Raw genomic sequence first — 20482 nt, forward strand, 5'->3', positions numbered from 1 at the left:
AGGAGACCAGACGAGAAAGCATTTCAAATATCTGGAGGAGGGGAGTCAATAACCAGCAAAAAGCGGTCAACTGCATAGAACAAGTGCATCTATTCACTGGTCTCATCACTTCTCTCTGACGGAACCAGCGGAAGGATTCCTCCCGGCTGGGAGGAAGGAACTGGACCCCAGGAAAAGTCGAACAGGACACAGAGCAGCGAGGCTCTGCCGGCGAGTTATGTGCCCACATTGCCAAAGACACTGGAACTTCATGTTATTTAAAGCAACCTCATGTTTATAAAACATGTGTCCTTTTTTTTAATTAAATTTGTCGGCATAACATTGGTTAAGGACATTCTATATGTTTTAAGTGAACCAGTCTATGGTACATCATCTCTATGTTGCAGCGTGAGCTCACCACCCAGCGATCAGCTTCCTTCCATTGTCGTATATTTGACCCCTTGCATCCTGTGCATCCTCCCCCCACCCTCCAGTGAGTTTGTTTTGTTTGTCTGTTTGTTGCTTTCTGTTTTATATCCCACATATGAGTGAAATCATATGGTTCTCGTCTTTTTCCGTGTGACTTATTTCACTTAGTGTGATACTCTCAAGATCCATCCGTGTCATCGCAGATGGCCGTATTTCATCCTTTCTTATGGCTGAATAATATCCCATTTTCTATACGTACCACCGCTTCTTTACCCAGTCATCTATCGGAAGGCACTTTGGTTCTTTCCATGTCTTGGCCCCCGTGAATAATGCTGCAGGGAACCTCAGGGTGCATATATCTTTGTGGATAAATGTTTTCCAAATTTTCAGTAGATGCTAGAAGAGGGATTACTGAGTCATATGGTAGCTCTATTCTTAATATTTTGAGGAACCTCCATACTGTTTTTCATAGTGGCTGCACCAATTTACATTCCCACCAACAGTGTATAAGGATTGCTTTTTCTCCACAACCGCTCCAATGCTTGTTATTTCTTATTGACAATAGCCATTCTAACGGAGGGTCAGGTGTATCTCATTGTGGTTTTGATTTGCATTTCCCTTATAGCTAGTAAAACACGTTTTGTCACTCAGCTTATTTTGCTCTGCCTGGTACAGCTGGTTTCTTGTTTAAACTCAAGCGACAGCTCTTTCTCAAGGTTACCAGTCACTACTTCACCAATGCCCAAAACACCTGGATGTTCAACTGTAATTGACAGAATCCAATTCTCAGCGTGATAAGGACTGTGTCTAAGGCTAATAAAAACATTTATATTTGAACCGTCCACGAGCGACTTCTCTATACGAAACAGAAATCTGTGCTTTTGCTAAAACACAGCAACCATGGAAGCCCTACCTGTGATTAACCCCCAAATCAAAAGCCCTTTATACTCTTATTTCTAAAACTTGTATCTTTTATACATTACCAGGATAACTGGAAAAGAACACAATCTTGGTTGCAAACGACAGAAATGCCACTCGAATCTCGAGAATGAAGGGAATTGTGGTCGGGATGCCTGGAGTGAGAATGGAGTAGCTCTTGGGAAACAGAGTGACCCGGGGGGTGCCTCCTCCCTCGTCTCCCTCGTCTCCCTCGTGAAGTCTCTGCTTCTCTCAGGAGTCTGGCCAGTGCCAGCTTCCTGCCCGCACTTGACATTTCAGCTCATTGTCACGTCTTCGGACCCTTCTCAACTGCTGGGGCCTCGGCAGCACTGGCACAGCTAGTTGCCTACTCGCTGGGCATTGGTCAGTGCAGAGCCTTGGACAGGAGTGTGTGATTGGTCCAGCTCAGGTGTTTGTCCTGGAGCAGGTGGCTGGATTGGCCACCCTTGCTTCAGATGCCCTTGCAGCCTTCTCAACCTAGAGGGACAGGATCATGGACTCACGGTACCAAGTAGGACCATCCAGTCCACCTAGTCAGAAGCAACTGTGGCTGAGTGGTTTTCCATAGGACATCTCTGGTTCAAGGGTTGCCTGGGTATTAGAGGTTCTAGTTAACAAGGCACTGATATCTATTATCATATAAGGACAATCAAACAGTGCTGTGTCCCTAACTCTAAGGTAACCAACACCTCTCCATGCTCTTTATGCCCTGAGAGGCCTTCCATCTTATTCTGTGTCTAGAAAATCTCAGCCAAATCCCAAATCTCAAATCCCACTCCATAAAGAATTCCTAGACCGGGCAGGGCTGGGCCTGTTTATCCTTTGATAATTTTTGATAGACTGAGTGCCTTTTGACATCTCAAATATTTTCTTATTTTCAAAGGTCATGTTGTGGTTGAATATTTCTTACGTTCTGTGTCCTCAGTGATTGTATAAATTTCTTACGATTCTTTTATTTCCTTAGGCGTGTATCAGTCACTTGCCCAGATTCAGCATTCAGTTATTTGTTGATTCAATATAAGACAATGTACTGTTTGATCTTCAGGCATTCCAGTATTTCACAGTGCTTCACCATACCTATTACAGGACAGAAGGAGACGAGACTATACTTCTGATGGTGAGCACACAATAGAGTATACAGAAGTCGTATTATAAAGTCGTACACCTGAAACTGATATAATGTTATTAACCAATGTTACCCCTATACATTTAATTATATTATAGTTATATAATTATAAATGTATTTGAGTAACATAAAGTGTGTGTGTGTGTGTGTGTGTGTGTATACACACTTTAACCCCTTCATTAAAGTAAGGCAGAAGAGTATTACAACAACTACTGTTACTGTTGCTATCATAATCATTATCAGTGTCTCTTTATTGGGCATTTGCTATACAACAGGCTCTATACAAGTGCTTTACCCGGCTCATTTAATGTCCAAAATCACCCGAACAAAGTATATATATTGATACTGCATTTTTCAGAAGAAACTGAAACGTAAGTTGACGTGTAACTTACATCAGTTCATGATACGAGTAAGTAGTAGTCAGTTTCAAACTCAGATCTGTCTGACTTCAAAACAGTTGCCCATCCCACGTACCATACAGCATGCCCACATTTTTGTACTTGTTAACAGTTTTGATTCATTCAGGCCCCCAAACATAGAGCCCTATGTTGCCACTCAGCAAGGATCCAAAATTAATGTCCTGGAGCAACTTCTTAGCCCAGAAATGGTGGCCGAGTTGCCAAGCAACCCCTGGATTTAAGATCCAGCTGCACCACTGAACAGTCTTGGACGACTCACCTGGACTTACCTGAGTCTCCCAGTTCTTTATTGCAAATAGCGGAGCACATATTATGTACTCCAGGAAAAGTTGGATATTTTTGGCCCTCGGAGGCAGAAAATGGTAAAGGCAATCAGCTTGTCATTATTTCATGCAAGAAACATTACTGGGTTACGCACACCCCTTACTGTCTGGTCCCTGATTCCTGCCGCACCTCGTAATACAGCAAAGGAGAAGGGAAGGAAGAAGAGCCCACAGGAGGCCAGAAAAGAAAAAAGAAAAAAGAGACAAAGAGAAGATAAAGCCATACCCTTTGTACTGGTAAATGGTGTCTTGGGTAGGTTCTTCCCAAGGAGAGTTCTGGCCAAGTTCAAGTCAGCCAAAATGTGTGGAGTATCTGTGATCTTTCGGGCACTGGTGTAGGTGCACAGGATAACTAAGACCTGATTCCTGCCCTACGGTGTCCACAGTCAGTTAGCAGAGACAGATTGTGGCATGTACAGTGGTGGAGATGTGTATGACCTGTGACCCATAAGATTTTCTATAGAGCAACCTTTATCATAGAGCCCCAAATTATACCTTGTTGTCAGGAACCAGACATTGCTCTAAGGCATTCTCTTTTAAATTTTGAGAAAGGGGGGAAAATTATAATAAATGACATAAACCCCATAAGTAGACTCAATGTAGAGATGTGGGTAGCCTTTCCCATCTAATTAAATGGTGCTTCAGATATCAAGGAGCTTATGTTGTTTTAAAAGTGAGTATACCTTGCACCAAGAACATTCATTCCTGCGCCGAAGATATTGTTGTTGAGTTTAGCTGTATAGCGATTGACATGCGATAAACTTCTGAGAACCACCCCTTGAGCAGATTTGTCTAGAGGCCATTACCAGCTGTGAGCTGAAGGTCTCAGGAGAGCAAAGCTGCTACATTGTTTCCCTGTGGCTCTTGGGCTTTCCTTGTGTACATGCCACGTCTGAGAGCTCTCCAGTTAGGTTTCCACGTGTTTGTGAAACAGTCTCAGGACATCAGCTAACTCATACCAATGTCCGAAATGATCAGGGGATAATTTCTTAAAACAGTTCCTTCTAATTCTTGTATTTTTTTCTACCCCCTGGGGATTGAGGGCGTGTTTTTATTTGACCTGTATTTCTTTTTCTCTGATGAAAAAAGTACTCATTAATGGATATTTCATACTATTGTTAATAGTTTTACGTGAAATGGATAATTACTTGGAGTCAAGGGATTTTTTAAAATCAACTTCAGTGAAGTATAATTTACATCTGATAAAATGCCTGAGTTTCCATTCTACAGTTTGCCTCTTGACCAAGTACATACACACCCATGTGATTACCACCACAATGAAGATATAGAACATTCTTATCACCCGAGGAGCCAGAGAGGTTTTGAGTTAGGGGAGACCTTGAAGATCACCCCAGTTCAAGGCTCTTGTTTTCCTGGTGCAGGAAGCAGAGACGCAGAGTAGGACAGTGACGTGCTCAAGCTCACAGAGCCAGTTTGTTGACTTTTTGATATCACTTCTCTGACTAGTCCTTCCCTCCTCTTCTCTCTAGCTTCCTTACTTGGCCCACCTTCCGGGAGGATGTCTCCCCAAGTTGTGTCCTTGGCTCTGGCCCTCCCCGGGTGTTGTTATCCAATGCTCCTGTCTCTCTGAAGGCTGTCTCTAGCATACCTCCATCTTTGGCTCGCCCTTGAGCTGCCTAAAGCCTCAAACTTCCCAAACGATATATCTAAACCAAATGTAATCAATACCTTCTTGTCACCCCCAAATTTGTGCAATAAAAATCGTTTGTACTTAGCTCTTTTCCAATTTGATCTGCATTAGTTAATGGTGACCTCATCCACTAGGCAGGTCCACTAAAATAAATCTCTGGTCTTAGATTTGTCTGTTATTCTCTACATCCAGTGTGTTAAGAAATCCTACAGATTCTGCCTCCAAAATTTCTTTAAAATCTGCCTTTATTTTTCAGTTCTCAGTACCCTGTTTTGGACTCACTTAATCTCTTGCCTGAAATATTTCAGTAGCCATTTTAACTGCTCTGTCCACAGTCTTCTTCCCAACCTCCCTTCTGGGCCGATATGTGGCTCTCTGAACTACAGATTAAATAAGATTCAGGCTTGGGAGACACATCCTAAAGGTTGTCTAAGGATACTCTGAACCATGGGTGGGGAATTTTTCCCCAGAGGGAAGCTGAGACTCCCAGACACTGAAACCAGATTTGGAGCCAAGCTAGAGCATCAAGACTGGTCAGTAGGACCTGATAGTTTTCTGGGGCAGGAACAACTCCAAGGAGCCATAATTTTTGTAGCCCCTGAAATTAAGTTAATACTCTCCCTCTGTGTTGGGAGAACACATTATACCAGTGTTAGGACGCTTTTAATGCTCTGTCTTGTGTTATGTATGGCTCTGTATGTGTATTTCTTCCATATTGATTGTCTTCAGTGACCAAATTCAAATCTTAATCATTTCCATATTTTCTATAACACCCAGCTCAGAGAAGAGGTGGCCTCTGGAGTCTTGCAGCCTGGGACTAATTTGTCCAGTTTAGCTACTAATTTGAACAAGTTACTTAAGTGTTCTGTGCTTCAGTTTTCCCATATGTAAAAAAAAAAAAAAACAAGGGTGGTTATGAGAATTAAACAATCCGTGGAAAATGGTTGGCTCCGCATAGAGCAAGCTTTCAATTAAGTGTTGGTTGGATTAAGTCAAACTTAATGCTTCCAGTTCTTACCTAATCTGAGTTGAATTTTTTACTTGATGTTGAATTATTATTTATATAGTTCGGTATCTAAAACAAATACAAGATTCCTGCTCTCATCTGTAAATGATTTGGAGGTAGAAATCCCACTTCGGTGTTGTATGAATTTCTCGCTCCAGTGGCTTAGACCTGAATTAAGGTCAATCGTATTTCGTTTTCCATAAGAGTTTGATGCATGTGAGAAATGGGATATGTCACATCATGATTAATTAACCTAAGAAAGAAAATCTCAGATTGGGTCCCATCTGTCTATCCAAGTAAAACTCTCTGCTTTAAGACTTCCTCATTTAATTGCCAAGTGACTGACCTGTGGACAAAAATCCAAATCAGCGAGTTGTATTCATGTGTCCTTGTACCAAATCCCTCTGGAAATGCCTCGTTTCCATGGTGAAGTGAAGGCAAGGGGGCTGAATGCTAATGAAAGTCTGTCTGCCCACTGTGTGGCGAAAAGGACCAAAGCCCTGTCAAAGCACAGAGGTCTTCAGCTTCGGATAATTCACAGAGAAGTTTGCAGACATTCACATCTCAAGGGTCAGTATTTTATAAGGCTCAAGGGCTCCATGCATACTGGTTCCTGGAGCAAAATGAAAGTCCGTGTCTTCTCCAGGCGCCATTTGGCTTACTAACCTTGGATTTCAGTAGCCCTCCTCTCGTGAATTCATTTCCTTCAGTTATTTTAGCTGTGGGAGTGTATTCGACTCCTGTAGCTGAAACCAAGTATAATGGCATAAACGAGATCGGAATTTGTTTCTCTTACACAAAACTGCCAGGTGTCTTTAGCTCATGTGGTGACTGGATCGCATCATGGACTCAGGTCCTTGTATGTTGACCCACCCATAGCTAAGATGTTGATCTCATTGTCCAAGATGGCTCACCACCACCTTGTTCTCATTCCCACTCACGGGAAGGTGAAAAGTGGGAGGGCATGTGCCCCTTCCACTTAGGGGTGGCACCCGAAAGTTGCACGCGTCACGGTCATTTACATCCCATTGGCTGGGCTTCTTTGCAAGGCCATACCTGGTGGGACAGGGGGCTGGGAAGCGTTTCTTTTATTCCAGGTGCTTACATACTCAGATATAATTTGCGTTTCTGTAACTGTACCAAAAAAAAAGAGAAAATAGAGTTAGGAAAACAGCAACCTTTGCCACAGTACCAAAGTTCTAGAAGACAGCTACTATGGATAATGTGGAGCTTCTACCAGGAAAAAAACAGAATACAATATTTAAAAACAAGTTTGTGGATATTTTGCCTCTAAGCCCTGGCTCCATCAAGGATGCTATTCTGTAACACCTTGGCAGTGAGAATCAATTTTTTTATTAGTTTTAAAATACCACTGCTCTCATTACAAACATACTTGATAATTCTAGAAAACTTAGACGATACAGGCAAGCAAAATGAAGGGAATTAACTTTGCAGTTTAGGGATCCTGAACAGAGAGGGAAGAGTTAAAATCCTGAGGCTGGATCCACCCTTCGAAGAAAAGAGAGGCGTGAGGTGACAATGGCTGAGCTGCAGAGAAAGCTCTAGGTGGCAGGAGAAGGCAAAGAAGTCAGGAAACTTTCAGGAACGCTTGGTGACCACCGTGGATGACTCGTGTCGGTCAATTTATGGTGAATAAGTCAACGCTGGAAGATACGATTTTCTTGATGAATGCCACTGCAGCATCATATTAATAACCACTCAGGTGTTCCTAGAAGGCTTAGAAAGTTAAGGTTAGACTAAAAATAAAGCACAAGGGCTTTGGGTCCCACAATATCCCCGCACGGTCCTTGGATGATGACTCGCACAGTGAGGCACAGTTCACAGCTATCAGTGCTCCTGCAAATGAGCAACCGTGAGAATACGAGTAGAGATTCGTTGGTTTAAACGTGTCTCACCAATAGGGATAATTGGCCCATTAAAATTCTCTCTAAGGCAAACCTCAAACTAATTATTTGAGGTGAAGAAAGTAAGAATAAACATTCTGTTAAATGATACACGTAATCCCTAGAGCAATTTCTTAATAAAGACCACGTTTCAGTTCCAGGTGGTCTGGTCAAAAGCAGTTTGGTTGAGACCCAGTCGGTCAAGTCGGCCCGAAAGGCAAAGCCTCGGTTCCGGGTTGGGTGCTGGCGTCAGCGATGCTCCGACGTGCGTTTACGAGGTTTGCTCCCTAACCAACTGTCAAAACCAGAGTGTCTGAAACTGATGGCATTAGAAATGTACCAAAACACCCTGAAAATCCCTAAAAATCCCTTCATTCCCTTGATTTCTCTTGCTACAAAATCAATACTTGCTCATTACAGGAAAAAAAAAAAACAAACAAAACATGAGGATCGTCTTTTATCTCACCCACATAAAGAGAAGCAGGAATATCCAACCTAATCTTTATTTTTTTAGGTAAAAATATCTCACTATCTATGTATACATAAGTATATACATAGATACAATTTGGTTATTTTTTTACAAAGATAATACAAAACTACTTTTTTCGATTTGTTATGACTTTTTTCTTATGTTCCAGAAATGATCCACTTCTCATCTGAATCAGGGAAAAGGCAGCCAGCCAACCAGAAAGTGGGGGGGTTGACAAGGTAGAAAACTCATTCGAGAGGCGAAGCGAGAGGGGAAAACGTGCTAGGGCTGGAGCAGCCAGCGCTGGCGTCGCTGCAGAGGCAGTGGATCAATGCCAGGTTCTTGCCTCTGAAACCCTCTGGGCTTCCGTGGCCGTCTGAGCCTGAGGAACACCACATGCCAGGGAGCTAGGGAGGTGCTGGCAGAAACACTGAGCGAAGGTGACTGTGTGTGTCTCCAGCCTGCAGCCGGGGCTGCTGTTGGCTCTGCCCATGTGCTCCTGGGCCGGCTTTGAGTAAACAGAGATCCAGTCATGTGCATTTCATCTTCAAGAGCGGATACCGTGTTGACCAGAGGGTGGGAGGTGGAATGGTTTAGGGTTTCGCTTTTCCTACTGTCGATAGAATCGTCTCTGAGTAGGCGTTAGCGTGGAAACAAACATGGCCAAGATACCGACCCTTCTATCGCTGTAAGTGAGCGCTGGCTGCTTCTCACAGCCAAGACAGTGGGGAGTCCGACGGGCAGAGCTGCGGACTTCCTGACGCTTTCTCTTCTGCGACACTGCAGGGTCCTTGAGGGTGGGTGCCAGAGTGGGGACACACAGGAAAAACAGCACATTTCTTTCTGCATTTTCCATTGGACTTAATGTTTGCCAGCACGATAGTACCAAGCTCTATGCATCTTAAATCAGTGAATCCTCACTCCAAGACAGAGAGGAGGGTGCTGTTACTTTCCCATTTTGCAGATGAAGAAATCAAGGTAGAGGAAGTTAAGTCACTTGTCTACGGTCACACAGCTGGAAAGCAGCAGAGGCCTAGATTCAAACCCAGGAGATCTGTGCCCAAGGCCGAGGGCCTTAACCCCCAGCCATTTTGCCTTTTGGGTAGACGCAATATGAATGTTCGTTGAATGAATAAGTTGTTTACCACTTGCAGCCTTGTAGGAATAAATACTTTCTGCTTGTGACCTTAGCGCCATCTGAGAATAACCACACACTATTTTTTCTGTCATTCACACAGCTAAACCCCAGACGACACCATGACCAGGGAGTTAATAGTTAGGAAGAAGAATGGCTTCAGCAGTGACTTTCCTCATCTGACCATCTAGCGTTTTTGTGGCAAAAGGCACATAACACGAAATTTGCCATTTTAACCATTTCTAGGTGTGTAGTTAGTGGCGTTAAGTACGTTTACACTTTTGTGCGACTCTTGCCACCATTCATTTCCAGAACGTTTTCATCTTCCCGGACTGAAACTCTACACCATTCAGCAGCAACTGGCACACAGCCCTGGCGACCACCACTCTCCTTTCTGTCTCTGTGAATCTGACTACTCTAGGAACCTCATATAAGTGGAATAGTACAGTATTTGTCCTTTTGTGTTATTTCATTTAGCATCATGTTTTCAGTTTATCCATAGTGGAGCCTCTGTCAGAATTTCCTTCTTGTTTAAAGCTGAATAATATTCTCTGGTATGTACGTAGCATGTTTTGTTTATCCAGTCATGTGATGAAGGACATTTGGGTCATCTCTACTTTTTAACTATTGTGAAAGATACTGCTATGAACCAATATCGGTTCGAGTCTGCTTTCAGTTCTTGTAGATATATACCCAGAAGTGGAATTGCTGGATCATGTGCTGACTCAGTTTAATTCTCTTAGGAACCACCATACTGTTTCCATCATTTGATCTTGACTATCAGTAATAGTGCATATTAGAGCAAGTCGTACTAATATACTCCTTATGATTCTCTTGGTATTGTCATTGATTTGGCAGTAACAAGCTTGTATGTAGATGAATAAATGGGTAGGTTTTGTTTTGGTTTCTGATTTACTGATTGCTGCAGTAAACATATCATTCCATTTACCTGGGGGGAGCACATTGTGGTTAAAGGGCTGAACCAAGCATGCCTACATGAGAGATGAGTCATTTTATTGGGTTCTGTTCTCAGGCATTTAGTGCAAAAGGAATTCTGATAGTTAACATGAAGTCATGCAAAACTCCATAAGGTTTCAGCAAGGAAGAAGGCGTAAGGGAGAGAGGAAAAAGCACCTTCACTCTAAGGAGCTTTACAGAGAAAGTCAGGACCACTTTTAGGTCCTCGGGCCCTTAATATAATAGCCCTGAGGAATTCCCGTTCTCTGTTCTTCCTGGCAAAAGTTTCTTATGGACACCCTTCTCGGGCATGTCACAGTGTGGTTGAAATGGTGAAAATAAATTAGGCAAATTAGACTCTCCAGATCACCAGTCTCATCTCCTTATTTGGGACTGACTAGTTGATGATGTGAACAAGCTACTGTCAGTTTGCCTTTAGAAGCCATCACCAGCAGGGCTTCATTGTTTTGGAATGAAATATTACATCAAAGGGGTTCTTTGAAAACGTTTGGAACTCTGGTTAGCCTGGGCAGGGTCATCTACTCACGGGCAGGTTCCGCTCGGTTCTCTGGCTCAGTGTCCCAGCCTTGAGCTTCTCAGGCACAGTTTTCCAAAAGAATATACCTCTGCCTCTTGCGGTGGTAGGCAAAGGGTATCTGGCTAAGTAATCAGGGTTAGGGAGGGAAGTAGAAGTCCACCATGTCACCCGACTTTCAGATCATCTTACTGTCTTCTTGGCTTCCACTCTCCTCAATACTTGGTATCTCCGATCTAAGCCTTGCCGAGGTTCTGCAAAGTTGGTTGGCCTGCTGCTCCATGATAACCTGCTATGGAGACACTTGGGTTTGAAGTTACTTCACTCTACAAGATCACTTCTCATCCTTCCATCCACAGGCCATGTCCAGAGTTAGAGAGTTTTCCTAAATCCATGGGATATGAGTTTGCATTTTTATTCCACGTTCTCGTTACTTGGGATTAAATTGTGGAAGAAGAGGACAAAAATATTTTCCATCATCTTGAAATCAAAAGTTTTTTTTCCCTTCCCTCTCGGTCCCTCTTGTTTTCGGAGATGGCATCTGCCATTGACTAAGAAGTGGAAGAAAGAGATGAGTCTTAAGACGTCTCGTGCATCTGGGAAGAGTTGTTATTTTCTAGCCGTGTTCAGAAAGCAGCAGCTAAAAAAAACATGGTTCTGACCCTAAATGAGGCCCTGCGAGGTATCTGTGTCACCTGTGATCCTTGTGATACTTCTGTAAAGGAAGCGTCAAGTTTTATCCACGAGGAGTCTAAAGCTCAGCGGGTTTAAGAAATCAGCCCAGGCTGCACCCTGAGCTCTTCAAGTGATAGAGCCAGAATTGTAAACCAGATTTGCTTGACTGTCCAGCCACTGCTCTATCTACTGCACATAGGTAGCTTGGCACCAAGAACTCTAAAAGGTATAGTTTTTTCTCTCATTTAAAAAAATATATATATCTGATACGTTCGGTGCATGTCTAGGCATTTATGCAAAGGAAACTTCAAGTAAATCTTAGGAAAATTTACTATCTAGTTGGAGCAAGTGTTGAAATATTTCTTGCCTGCTCACTCACTTGACCTTTCAAGTCCCTTCTAGTTCTCTAATACTGTCGGCAGTTGTTTTTTTAAATTCTTTTCTAGAATCTGATAACAGCAGACAGTCGAATGATGCCATCTCTATTATCTTCATTTCTCAATTTAGTTTTTCCTTCTAAAAGCTCTCACACACATTGGTTGGTGGGATATATTTTGGGCTAGAACCAAATTAGACAAATTTGGCCTGTAACAAAAAATTTATGATTTTTTTATGTGTCTTACTACTCAGAGGCACCCAGGGGAAACCTCCACAGACTTTCCTGATTACCAGATGTCGCCCTTTCTATGTAACAACAATCTAATCACCACTTCCCCTTGCCAAAAAAATGAGAAGAGCATTTGCATTTGGAAAACCAAGCTATGACACGTGAAGCGTATTAAGAAGGCTGGCCTCCCCGGAACCCACAAGAGCTTTCCCCATCTTCGTTTGTTTTTCTTAAAGATAAAAACCACACAGCCGTGTATGTAGTTAAGTCTAACAAGTGCCTGCATAACGAGAAGGAGATTTCACTTTGGCTCTCTCAACTTCATCGCACATAAATTATGTTTTTAAGTAATCTTTGAACTGGTAGAACATGTGCGGCCAGTGTTTGCTTTCTTATACTTTGGAATATTTCATTGTTTATTTTAAATGGCGATTTATGATTGATGGATGTTTAACGTGCAGAATAATGCTGTATCGCCAGGAACAGTGGAGAGTACAGTGAGGTCTCAAACCTCCTTCTCGAACAGGGATGTGGCTTTACTTATGCCATTCAGGAAAAACAGCCAAGGGGAAGTTAATTCTTAGCTGAGCTGGTGTTGAAATGAAGCGTGCCCTTCCTGAAGCTCAGATCCACTTCTGACAGAGCTCTGTAGCCTTTCGAAAGCATGTGAAATCACTGCATGATCACTTAATTCATTAAAAGGCAAACGATGGGTTACTTTTGGCTTCACTGCATGGACAATCCCAAGCCCTTGAAATGCTCACGAAGGTCAAAACGCCCAAGTTTAATGTCTTGGATGTAGAAAGAGATTGTAAGGCTCGTATCCATTTCCATGAACTGTAAAACGCCATCAAACATCTCAGAGGCTATACCTTAGCTGCACCGTTAAATAAAAACAGCCCAATAGATCCATATGTTTCAACGCAGCGACACTTGAGATGTGAGTATCAAAAACACATGTTTTTCCCCTCCATCCAACTTTCTCATGAATCACTCGCGTTTCAAACCGTCTAGTGCACTGCTTTTCCTCTTACGGTTTTCTGTCGGACAGCTTCAAGTAGTACAGTAAGTCATAACCATAAAATTGTAATGAATAGTCTATTAAGCCAGTTTTCTTTTTGGTTGTTAGGTCCTGGAACTTTCTTAAGCCGTGGAAAACTGGGCAGAGTTTAAGTTTCATGGAATATAAAGTTAGATCCTCGACCTCAGTTAGAAGTAGTAATTATCATAAATTTATGCCCCTTGGGCTTCTTTTGTCATGTAAAATCATAATTCAGTTGGCGATGTTAAATTACATCTAAGGGGAAAACTCGGGATGTCGCCAAACATCATTCATATCAGTACATTTTATTTATATATATGCATACACATTTAAATACACACACACGTGTCATTCTAACATAAACTATGCTGAAAAAGATCCAAAATAGTCTATAACGAGTGGAAAAGTACAGTAGGCAAGTGTGTCCTTTGAGGGAACGGGGACCCTTAGCTATTTCCTTCAAGTCTGTTTCGGGAGCATCCCAAATGCCCCTTGTTTTTTCATAATGGAAGTCCCCTTGTCATGCTTTTGAAGCAAGATGATCTACCACAGCTGGGCCGTATGTGAGAAATGTCGCAGGGAGAAAGGAAGTAGTGTTGCTGTACCGGACTGAGCCTTAGAATCTTCTACAGGATGTGAGGTTTACAAGTTGTGTACATTTTTAAACAATTGTATGTAAAATTTATAAGCGATGGATTTAATAAAATTTTTATAAATTTTACAAGTTTTAGGAAGAGATTACTGGCATTTCTCCTTCACCCAGTAGGTGGTAATCCACCTAGCAGATCAATCCACAAAAATGGATTTGACCAATGAAATAGGTAAATGATACTAATTTGCAAAGGTAGAAAATAATGCTGTTCAATTATTTTTCGCTAGAATGTGATAGGAAAAATACATTTAAGTGAATCAAATTCTTCTTAGATAGAAGGCCTTGTCTAACCTGGTTGAAGGTTCCGACCATTTGACAAAGGTAGGAAATTGCTTTAGTCCCCACCTTTGATTATTTATAATAACAATAATAACCGTGTGTTGGCCCCTTGTTCAAAATGTCAACTCTGCTCAATCTGTCACTTTAATATCCTCTCCAGAACCTTCAGGTAGTTGCTTATTTGATTGTTTTGTGCAAAGTGTATCCTCGTGTTTGCGGAGGGAGTAGCCTGTTAGAAGCTCATGCCCCAGAGATGTATTCTTTCCCGTGAAGTTTTACATTTGGAACAGGTGGCACCATTTCTCTACCTTGGGCAGAAATATTAAGTCTTGCATATTTATGTTAGTAATTACCTGCTTGCTGTTTTTTGAACTTAGATAATTCAGGTACCTTTGAGTGTCTTATGTGGTACAGGCATAAAAAAAAAAGTACTAGAATGGGAGTTAGAATGTGTGGGAGTCTTATAATTAGCGATCATTATGTTACAATTATCCAATTATTATTATACTCAGCTAATTGTTACTGTAAGTAGCAAGTCATGTGAATCCTTGGTCTGTAGGATGAGGGGTCAGGTCAGCCTCGAAAGTCCTTTTTATACTTATATTTTTGTAGACCTCTAATTCTCTGAGTATCTTAAAATCTGAGTTAATTCACTTCTTAGGATTCAAAGGATTAATTTCATATGTCATGTGGTGAAAAGGGCATCTGCCATTGAAAGATGTGGTCATGTGGTATTGACAATATATATATTTATTTTTTATCTCAGATTTCCTTAGACGTATTCCACCCCTGCTTTCCTTTATGCCTCAGTTTTTTTGGGGCACAAGTTACTTCATTCAAAACCAATAACTGAAAAGAATTATATTTTTTAATCTAACATCGCATTTAAAATGTGTTTTTCTTTCTTTGTCCCTTAGGAAAAAGTGCTGCAAAGGGTATAAATTTGTTCTTGGACAATGCATCCCAGAAGGTACGTAATATAAAAGATTATGTCTTCCCACTTTATTCATGACTAATCATTAGATGTTTATAAAGTTCAGATGTACATGGAATGTATGTGTGTTATCAGTGAATATCTGTGCATGTGTGTATGTAATTTCTATATTTCTTTTTGACATTAAGTTCTTCTAATGCCAGTTTGGTTACGTGTAGCAGGCTCCATCTAAATCATTACACAACTCGTATACGTGCATTACATACATTGAGTGTCTAATCAGCTTTTCATACGCAGTTAGAACATGACCACCCTCCCCACCTTCTCCACCTGCTTTGCATATGTTGAACTTGAAGCCCCTTTACGTGACCATCAGCAGACACTGTGTACAGCCCAGCAGTGGAGAGACAGAGAGATGTAAGACAGGGACCCAGCCCTCAAGGTGCACGCCCTCAAGTGAGGTAGACAGGATCTGGACAGTGAAGAATCAGAGAGATCTGGATTTTAATCACGGTTCTCTGTTGGCTTAGTTCATTCAGATGGCTGTAACAAAAATACCATAGACGGGGTGGCTTAGACAACAGACGTTTATTTCTCACAGCTGTGAAGGCTGGGAAGTTCAGAATCAAAGTGTGAAAGATTCAGTCTCTGGCAAGGGCTTCCTGGCTCCTAGGCAGCCGTCCTCTTGCCATGTCATCACGTGATGCAAGGGCGCTCTCTGGAGTCTCTGTTATCAGGGGACTAATACCATTCCTGAGGGGTCCACCCTCATGACCAAGTCACCCCCCAAAGTCCCACCTTCTAACACCATCACATCGGGGGTTAGGACCTCAGCATATGACTCTCAGGAGGACACAAACATTCAGTCCATAACACACATCCTACTAGCTAGCTATCACCTTGGGCAAGTTTTAAACGTTAGTTTTTTCAGGAAAGTATTAGTAGTTATATGGTCGTTTTAAGAATATTAACCCATGTAAAGTACTTGGAACAGAGGCTGTTATTAAGTGCTTGGTAATTGGTTACTGTTATTGCCCGGAGTTTGTGCAGTAGAGGCCTCCAGTGCAGCAAGGTTGCAGAGGGAGCACACAGGATCAGCATGGTCAGAGTGGCCTCAGGAAGGAGAGGAGACTCGAGCTGGCTCGAGGAAGGCTGCCCAGGACTTAGATGAGCAGCAGGAGGAAAGGGGCAGAGAAAGCCAGCACTGACCCAGAAAACACTAAGAAGTGTTTGTAGAGCATGAGGTTAGTTTATCCCCAGGTGCAGAGAGGTAGGTGGGTAATACAAAATAGTTTTCTTCTCCATTACCCAAGAAGCCAGGTCTCTACCAAGGATCTGAGCCCAGCCAAGCTAATTCATGTGGCATCATCTCAGTGAGCAGCATCTTTATCAGTTAGAAATAAATGGATCTCTCTGTCTATTGCTGTCTTTGGTGGAAGGATGACAGAGTTCATTAAATAGCTGTGACCTCTGAGGAAGCTGCTTAAGAAGGTTGGGTAGGAAATCACTTCACATATGATGGTTTATAGGGCCTTGGGTCTCTCTCCAAGGCTGAATTTCTCACTGCCGGCCAATTCCATTGGTTAGAGGTTTGTGGAGAAAACCACAAAGGTCAAAATAATTGCATTCTTTTATAAGCCAGCTTTTCTCAGTCACCAGCTGTGTCTTTTATATTTCAATTTGGCAGATACTGAAAGAAAATTAATTTAGGCCAATCAATTTAAGATCCCAGCTAAAGACCTCGCCCAACCTAATAAAACATATTACATGGATACCACATATTTAGAGTTCCTTTAAGTGTTGGATATTGTGGTTTCAAACACCTAGACCTAAAACTAGCCTCCCTTACCCTAAAGTGGGACTACAGCACCTTTGATTAATGGAACCTAGAACTGAATATTCCAGGTAGAGTGGTCTCGAGAGCTGAAAGCCGCTTTGCCGTAAATAACTAACCCTCTGCTCTATTGCTTCCACTGGAATACTTTTAAAAGTTAATTTATTTTAATCTGTGAGAATAAGTCAGTGTTTGTCTTCTACTAAAGCTATCATAAAGGTTTTCACTGCTCAAGAATGCAAAGTATAACTGTAGGATCTCAGAAAAGATGGTGTATTAGTTAGGATTCTTAGATTTATTTTAAGGAATGGATTTACAAGAGTCTGGAGGCTGGCAAGTCCAAAATCTGCAGAGTAGACTGGCAGACTGGAGTCCAAGGACAACATTAAAGTTTGAGTTCAAAAGCCGTCTGCTACCAGAATTCTCACTTCAGCAGGGGAGGTCCGTCCTGTTTCTATCAAGGCCTTCAACTGATTGGATGAGGCTCACCAACTTTATGAAGGGTAATCTGCTTTACTCAAACTGTACTGATTTAAATGTTATTCTCATCTAAAAAGTAGGAGAAACATCTAGAATGATGTTTGACCAAATATCGAGGTAGTGTGGCCTAGCCAAGCTGACATATATGATTATCCATCACAGATAGTAAAAGAATACTACTAGGATTTCTAAACAAATATCAACCAACTAATGAGTAGACACTACATTCTAAAAAACGTTGTTGCCTCATATTTGTTGCTTTAAGTCAAAAGTCAGCAACCTATGCCTGTTGGCCTACTGCCTGTTTTGTAAATAAAGTTTTATTGAAACACAGCCATACCCATTTACTTAAGAATTGTCTATGGCTGCTTTTGCCCCACAGCAGTAGAACTGAGTAATTGCAACGCAGGCCTGCAAAGCCACCTATCAGATATGTTTTGCCACCCCCTGCTACGTTATCTCGATTGGCCAAGTGACAGAGTGATCGGATTTGTTCTGGTTCAACAGTTACTAATTGAGCATGAACTGTAGGAAGAGAGTAGTGTTGGTTACTCCAGGGGACACAGTCCCTGCCAGATACCCAAACAAGCGTTAGAACAAGTAATAGAAGAAGCAGACGAACAGGTAAAGCTTTTACTGTGTGTCAGCCACTGTGCTTACTGCATCATCCAGTATAATCTTCCTAAAAGCACACCATGAAGTAAATATTATCGTTTCCCTACTTTATAGGTAAGAAAATTGACATTCAACTCACGATCACAGAGATAGTGGCAGAGCTGGGAGGGTTGGCTCCAGAACCCGTACTCTTCACCTTAATGGGACATCCTCCAAGAATGGGGCCTGGCCCAAAGTAGGCACTCAATAATTGTGTCTGGGCCCATGAGCAGCAAAAGTATAGAGCATAGGACATTGATGCCTAGTGGTGATGCTTTGTTAAGGAAAACACATTTGACCAGGGACACACACGGGCAAAGCAAGCCCGGAATCACAGAAGGATTTAGCAAGGGCAGTTTTCCAGGTTTTCATGAGAATGGCAAAAGCTTTGTCATACCCACCCTGCCCACACCAGAGGCTGACAACCCACCATTCCACCTTCATAGGCAGCAGAGCAAAGCCAGGATCACATCTTGTCCAAGGATAGTTTGTCTGTCAGCACCTGGGAAAGATAGTGCAATGATTAATGAGATGCTGGATCTAGTCGGCAAGTAAATGTTCAGCCTGAGCTCCTGACTTAGAGCCAAAGTCCCTTCAGAGGCTTGTTGAATGTCAGCTCGTAAGGACTGAGAGGAGGAGATGCTCTAAGTCTTTATAAGTAACAGACCATCCACCCCAGTTTGCACAGGCATAGGGCTAAAACGAGGTCTACGGCTGTTCGACCTTACCCAACGCCAACGCCCATCACCAGGGCTGGCCGTTCTTTAGTGTCCAGCTGGAAGGAATTCTCTGTCTCTAAAGCAGTTGATGGGAGAAAAAAAACCGGCCCCAGGTGATGTTTCAGAGACTGGCCATCTAGAGCGACTTTGCTGCTGAATAAGTGACAAAGACCAAAGGATGAAGAGGTGACTCGGAAGGGAATTACAAGTGACGTCTGCTTCTAACCACTGCAGAGCTGAGCACTGTGTTTCCCACGAGGTATTAGAAAGCACCCCATGGCCTGGAGGGCTAGTGCCCCTCTAAACATAGCCACTCACACGTCACAGTCCCCCTGGAGCAGAGTGCAGCCCAGAAAGTCTGGGTGGGCGACCCGCCTCTGTCTAGGGAATGACTGCGTGAGTGTGAGCTCACACTTTTCTTTTTCAGATTATGACGTGTGTGCCGAGGCCCCCTGCGAACAGCAGTGCACAGATAACTTCGGGCGCGTGCTGTGCACTTGTTATCCGGGATACCGGTATGACCGGGAGAGACACCGGAAGCGGGAGAAGCCCTACTGCCTAGGTGTGTTGGCAACGCACGTCATCTTCCAGCTCCTGAGACGATGCCTGGTTCTGTCCTTTGCTGGACGTGCTTCATCAGTGGGCCCCACTCACAGGAGCCACATTGATCTCTGATTCTTCCCGTTTCATCCTGACACTTGTTAGATGAAATTGTGTCAGTCTCATCCTAGGGGGTCACCGCCCTTTACTGTGATTATTGAAACAAACTATGGCCAAGGAATCCTTCAGGGAGTTGGTACCAGTTAGAGCCTGATGAGCAGCGAGATGTAAGAGCGGGAAAAGGGAAACATTATCAAGAGAAAATTAGAATAATGTAAGTGGACAGAAATCTAAACCTGCAGAAAGACTGAAACAAGAGAACGCGTTGTCTCGGAACAGGACTAGGAAGAGACTGGGCACGAGCAGTGGCCATATGGCAGACTGGTTGGACGTGAGTCAGAGGGAGCTGAAGCCGGCCACCTGGGCTGCAGCTGAGCAAAGTCAGCACCATCCATCACCCCCGGCTTGTCCCCTTCCCCCTCACCGACTGGGCTTCCCAGCTCTGCGCTCTTTGAGTTTCTGAGACAGGTTTATTGTCCCCTGGAGCTGCGTGTTTCAAAGAGTGATCTGTGGCTAACCTGTCAGAAACATCTGGGATTCTTGCTTAAAGAAAAAAAAAAAAAAAAGATTTCTGCTCCCCCCAGACTCTGAGAGTAGGCCCAGAAATCTGCATTTACACAAATGCCTCTCGTGATTCACATGCACGGTCAAGTTTGCGAATCAGCTAGAGGATGGGCGACTTGAGAGACTGGCAGGTGGACCCAAGTGGCAAACACAGGAGCTGTGATGAGCTGCCTGCCTGTGTAAAAGAAGTTCTAGATAATGGGTCTCCTGGCTTCTCCCCAGTGGTACCTGGGATGGCGCCCTAATCTGACAAAGAATGGGATTGAGACCACCAAGGGAATGGAGTGGGGACCCATGGCCTGTCCTACAGAGAGCACAATCTGCCCTTCTGTTCCCCCGAGGTCCCGGGCAAAGGCTCTTTGTTCAGTTGGTGGGACGGTGTACTGTTCTTCTCATTTGGGGATCAGCAAAACCAGCTTGCTGCTAAGAGTTCCATGTATTTCTGTCTCTCTTTCCAACCTCATTCTTCCTCCCTCCTCGGGACAGTAGAGACAGCTTCATGCTCAGGTT

At 43.0% G+C, this 20482-nt stretch overlaps 1 protein-coding gene across 1 annotated transcript in view; it reads left to right on the forward strand.

Annotated features, from left to right (window-relative positions):
- Positions 1–20482, forward strand: part of CCBE1 (collagen and calcium binding EGF domains 1) — a 212343-nt gene that overhangs the window by 163678 nt on the left and 28183 nt on the right. Inside the window, exons 3-4 of the mRNA XM_011361136.2 lie at positions 15045–15097; positions 19176–19310. Of these exons, the coding sequence (XP_011359438.1) occupies positions 15045–15097; positions 19176–19310 (188 nt within the window). The remainder of the gene's footprint in view (positions 1–15044; positions 15098–19175; positions 19311–20482) is intronic.

This window comes from Pteropus vampyrus, unplaced genomic scaffold (assembly GCF_000151845.1).
Source record: "Pteropus vampyrus isolate Shadow unplaced genomic scaffold, Pvam_2.0 Scaffold62, whole genome shotgun sequence".
Lineage (NCBI taxonomy): Eukaryota > Metazoa > Chordata > Mammalia > Chiroptera > Pteropodidae > Pteropus > Pteropus vampyrus.